The sequence below is a fragment of the Gavialis gangeticus genome, unplaced genomic scaffold (genome assembly GCF_001723915.1).
Source record: "Gavialis gangeticus isolate Ggan-Ray unplaced genomic scaffold, GavGan_comp1, whole genome shotgun sequence".
NCBI lineage: Eukaryota > Metazoa > Chordata > Crocodylia > Gavialidae > Gavialis > Gavialis gangeticus.
The window spans coordinates 109,219,490-109,224,822 of NW_017729031.1; the positions used below are offsets into that span (position 1 = coordinate 109,219,490).

Below are 5,333 nucleotides of genomic sequence, written 5' to 3' on the forward strand. Positions count from 1 at the left end.
AGTCTGAGATGGTTGTCCAGAGACCTCCCTGATTTCCTTAACATGAAAGTCATCTGAAGGGTTTTCAGACCTGATATCCTGTCTCAGGTGCTCACAGGCCATTAAACAAGACTTATGCATTGTTCAATCCGATTTTTTTATTAGAAATATTTAGAGTTTGGGGAAACTATTTTTATTATTGGGCCTGTATCTCAGCAACAGATAAAAGCTATTGTTTTATTACTGGTAGGACTGTTGCAATTTTTTTTATTAAAGGATTAATTTTAGCTTTGTGTGTTACAAAATGCAGCTTCAGTGATGCATTGTGATACATATACCTCTTCCCCTCACAATTGCATTCTGCAATGCTGATAAACTACAAAAAGCCACAATTAATATGACCATTTATCAAGTGGCCAGAAACACTGTGTCCTAACCCCAATACTGTTTTTTCCCCAAATTGTTAAAATAATAAATGTTCACAAAGAGATGGTGGTAGAAGTTTGCCTTTTACCTTGCCCCCAATTTAAACGTGTCAAAGACAAAACAAAAACGTTTTGTGTGCATCTATTATTTAAGACATCCCTTTAATTATACTCTCAGAAAATGGCATTGGTAGTTTATCTACAGACAGTAGTAGATACCATGCTTCATCTGACCATGGCTTGTTGGCCAAAATAGACTCGCACAAAGGCAATCATCACTGCAGGAGTTTTTCAGATATCATGTATTTCAGCTGATATACTGTTGCTCATGTCAATAATTCTCAGGAAGAGATACTTGTAATCCAAGACTATTACAGAAAAATCAATGATTCTACACAGGTTGAAGTCAGGGTTTAAAGGTATTACTTTTATGTTGCATTTGGTACCTTTTGCTTTTCAAGGAGATAATTTATTTTTACCAAGTGCAATATGCAATGAATAAAATCAAAGTTCATTGTACTTACAGGGTTTCTAAGTGTAGTGATACAATGAGAAGAGTGTGAAATATCTGTTCAGTCACTTGTGTTGCACCTAAATCTCTGAAAGAGTTAAAAAAAAGACATTTCAGGCCTGATTATTGGAAGCTTGCTTTGTGGACAAGCCGATCTTCTCGATAGTTACTGAATATGAAAAGATAGCCTGCATTTTATTTAAAATACTGTATAAGAGTTGAAAAAAGATCATAACATTACTAATCCTTGTCTCGTAATTCAGATTCTGGCAATATAAAATTCTCCCAGATAATATTAAAGGCAAAATAAAGACAAATAATTACAATATAGGACATCATGCAGTGTCAGAAGTGCTGAACATGATAGGTGGCAAGCATTGGTTTGCCTCTGCTTTTAGAAGCAAGGGTGAGATCCTCAGATGATGTAGACAGGTGATGTAAGGTCAGGTATAGCACCACTGACTTCAGTGAAGCTATGCCTGGATAGAACAGCTGAGAATCCATTCCAGTATGATTATTTGGCTAAACCTGTGTGAGATTCATAAGCAAAGGCCTGACCTGGAATTAGTAGGATGAGGTGAAAAATAATGATCACCTGACCTGTCTTGCAAACAATACTAAGTTCTGTGTGGATTTAGGAATTCCCCAAAGGAACAAAGATGGACCCTATTCCACTCCACCCACATGGATTTGAAAATACCTTGAGTGCAGAGTCCAGTGGCTGGAAGCATTACATGTAGGAATGAAATAGAACAGAGTAAAATGAAAAACTGAATCACACAAATGGACTATGAAAAGAAAAGGTCAAGGTGGAAGAAAACAAAGTTTCCTACAGAAAAGGGATATAATGATTCTGTTTCTAGTGTAGGAGAATGCACGCATCTGACAAAGAAGTAGATAATATGTACTATTGTGAAAGTCCCTGCCATGAATAAAAAGGAGGGGCTGGTGGGTTAGGGTCCTGGTTTAGTTTCAGTTCCTTGTTCTGCCACAGACTATATGAGTGACTATAAGCAGGTCATTTTCTCTTTGTGCCTTGATGCCTTATCTGTACAGTGGTGGTAACAGCACTCCCCTACCTTTCAGGGATATTCTAAGGGTAAATGCATTAGAGATGGTGAAGCTCAGAAGCATTTAAGTAATGGGAGGCACTTAAGTATTATAGATAGCCTGCCAAGAAGCTAATAGGTGACAGCATGCTTTTTATTAATGCCACTATATAGGCTTTTCCCAAAAGCCCTGTGTACAATGTCTGATTCATGTTTCACACAGTGAGAGCAGAAAACTGGTACAATGCCATCCCTCAAGAACTGCATCAAAATGGCAGCCATTGAAAGGGAAAATGCACAGAGGAAAAAGCCATGGTCCTTTGGGGCCATGTGGGGTGGCTTGAATGTTGATATTCCAGAAGAAAAAGGGCTTCCTCAAACAGCATTGATGAACTTCTGCAGGTAAAAGGTAATGTGAGCTAAAGTAAGAGCTCAGGGCTGCTCATTATAATCATCACAGGAGGTGATATGATAGCATCTGGGGCTCTGAGCCCCTCCTGCAATGTGGGTTTGATGAGGATGGCCATGATTACTAGAACTCCTAGCAAAAAGTGCAGGTTCCAGGGGTGCCTTGATAAAAGCAATCCCGGAGCACAGACACAGCCAACCCAGAACGCCAAAGGCACCAAGTCCGCATCTATGTTAACCAGGTAGAAGCATGGCATTAATCAGCTCCCAGAATCTTTGCTTTCTATACTTCAGTCACATCAGTGCTTGCTACACTCAGTGCTTTCTACACTTCAGCAAAAAGCAGCCTCTCCATCTTCAGAGGCTCCCCGTCCTTTCCAGAGTCCAGTGGCAAGGTACTTTCCCAGTCTCCAGGGCTAAGTACAGACAGTCAAAAAGCCTGAGGCTGAATCAGTTCAAACTAGGCAGCTTCCTCTAAGCTGTGTAGGTTGCACGGGTAACCATAGCCAACTAAATTGACATTCAGTTTTCTATTGGGAAAGGCAGTGGGATGCCCGCACTGACCCAGCCCAGTGCGGGGTGCTCTCCCAGCCTGCTGACTATTGCCAGCCCACCCAAGTGTCCCCTTTTGGCTCCTCAGTACCTATTCCCAACCCCATGTCTGGGTACTGGCCCACCTTGGGGGAGCCTACCCTTTTGGGGGGTTTCCCCAGTCTGCATTCCCCAGCCCGGCAGCCATGGGGAACAGAGGGCAATTCCTCCCTCCCCTTTCCCAGCTGCTGATTGCTTCCGCCGCCACCCCAGGAGGCAGGGAGAAGTCCTCTGGCCAGGTGCCTCCCCATGCAGCCCAGCGTGGTGGCACTGGGGAGCCCCCACCTTGTGTGGCTTCCCCCCAACCCAGCCTAGGGTCCACCAGCTTGGGGCAGCCCCAGGGAGTGGAGGGGATTTCTTCCCTGCCCGCATGCCAGGGCTGCTTGCCTGAGCTGCTGCAAATCTTAGGGATAGCCTGGGGCAGTTTTAGGGAGCGGAGAGAAATTCCCCCATCCAAATAAATAAATAAATAAATAAATAAAAATTTAAAGTTTTGTCTCAGATTCCCAGCAGCTCAGGCAAAACGGGCTGTGGAGGAACAGGATTCTCTAGGCAGCATTATCTTCAGCCACCACCACCAGTTCATCTTTGGGTCAGCCCATGCCATTTGCAATCTGGCCTGTGTTAAGCATGGAGTGAATGGCTCTGCTTTTTTCTTTTTCTGTTCCTGTTGGGGTTACTTGTACTATATTAGCTGCTCTAAAAGCAGCAAGCAGCAACTTCAGCACACTGTAGGCTCTGCTAAGGGGTTGTCCCTTGCAGATGCAAAGATATACCTTACACCTGCTGGTTAAAGTCAAGCCGAGTTTATACTTACAGGTACTTCAAGGTTGGCAATTGAAGAAAAGCTTTGTCGGCAATGGCTGACAGCGGATTACGGCTTAGGACTCTGGAAAAAAACAAATCAAACAGCACTGTGAACAAATGCACTAGAAAGGCATGTGATCGCTGACAGTGTTTGTACTGCTCACTCCTGCAGAATCCTGAAATACATACTGCCTTGGTTATAATCAGCTAATGAGGTAAAACACAGAAGTACTTATCTTGGAAAATATATCTTCCTTAACATTTCCCTCAGCCCACTCTTTCCATTTGCTTCCATCACTCGTGATTCTGGTGTCATTTTGACTCTGAACTTTTCCTGACTTCCCACCCCACATGGCCCCATGCCTTGATTAATAATACTCACAAACATCAGAAGCTGGAATTGCCATTCATAGATTTCATAGATATTTGGGCTGGAAGGGACCCTGAAGGATCATTGAGTCCAGCCCCCTGCCCCAGGGGCAGGAAGTCAGCAGGTATCATAGGATCCCAGCAGGATAAACATCCAAATGTGTCTTGAAGGCGTTCAAAATGGGTGCTTGAACTGCCTTCGGCGGCAGTCTATTCCAGACTTTGGGGGCTCGGACAGTAAAGAAGTTCTTCCTTATGTCCAGCCTGAATCAGTTGCAGCGGAGTTTGTGACCGTTTGATCTTGTCATGCCTTGGGGCACTCTGGTGAACAAACGTTCCCCCAGATCCTGGTGAGCACCCCTGATAAACTTATACATGGCCAGATCGCCCCTGAGTCTGCATTTTTCCAGGTTGAAGAGTCCCATGGCTCTCAGCTTCTCATCATAAGGTCTGTTTTCCTGACCTCTGATCATGCGCGTGGCTCTTCTCTGGACTCTCTCAAGCTTCTCCACATTCTTTTTGAATTGTGGAGCCCAAAACTGGATGCAGTACTCCAGCTGTGGCCTCACCAAGGCCGAGTACAATGGGAGAATGATGTCCCGTGATTTGCTTGAGAAGCATCTATGGATGCAAGCCAGCGTTATGCTCGCTTTACTAGCTGCAGCATCACATTGAAGGCTCACGTTCATCTTGTGGTCAATCATGACCCCCAAGTCCCTTTCTTCTGTAGTGCTAGCCAGCGTAGCACTGCCGATCCTATAAGCATGCTGCGGGTTTTTCCTCCCAAGGTGGAGAACCTTGCATTTTTCAGTGTTAAACACCATCAGGTTCTCATCCGCCCATTTCCTGAGCCTGTCAAGGTCAGCCTGGATCGCTCTCCTATCCTCAGGTGTGGATGCTTTACCCCAGAGTTTGGTGCCATCGGTGAACTTGGCCAGCCCACTTCTGACAATGTCTACATCATTGATGAAGATGTTAAAAAGTATAGGCCCTAGGACAGAGTCTTGAGGGACCCCACTGGTTACAGCGCACCTTGACTATGACTTCCATCAGTCACCACTCTCTGGGTCCTACCGCGGGGCCAATTTCCCAGCCAGCAGATTGTGGTGAGGTCAAGGCTGCAGTTGGCCAGTTTTGCCAAGAGGTGATCATAGGATACCAGATCGAAGGCTTTTTTGAAGTCAAGATATATGA

General features: G+C 44.6%; 1 protein-coding gene across 1 annotated transcript in view; it reads right to left on the reverse strand.

Moving 5' to 3' along the window:
* Positions 1–924: 924 nt before the first annotated feature.
* LOC109301679 (leucine-rich repeat-containing protein 37B-like) overlaps positions 925–5,333 on the reverse strand; it is a 15,210-nt gene continuing 10,801 nt past the window's right edge. Inside the window, exons 3-4 of the mRNA XM_019522917.1 lie at positions 3,781–3,852; positions 925–1,003 (exon numbers count right to left, since the gene is read on the reverse strand). Coding sequence (XP_019378462.1) covers positions 925–1,003; positions 3,781–3,852 — 151 coding nt within the window. The remainder of the gene's footprint in view (positions 1,004–3,780; positions 3,853–5,333) is intronic.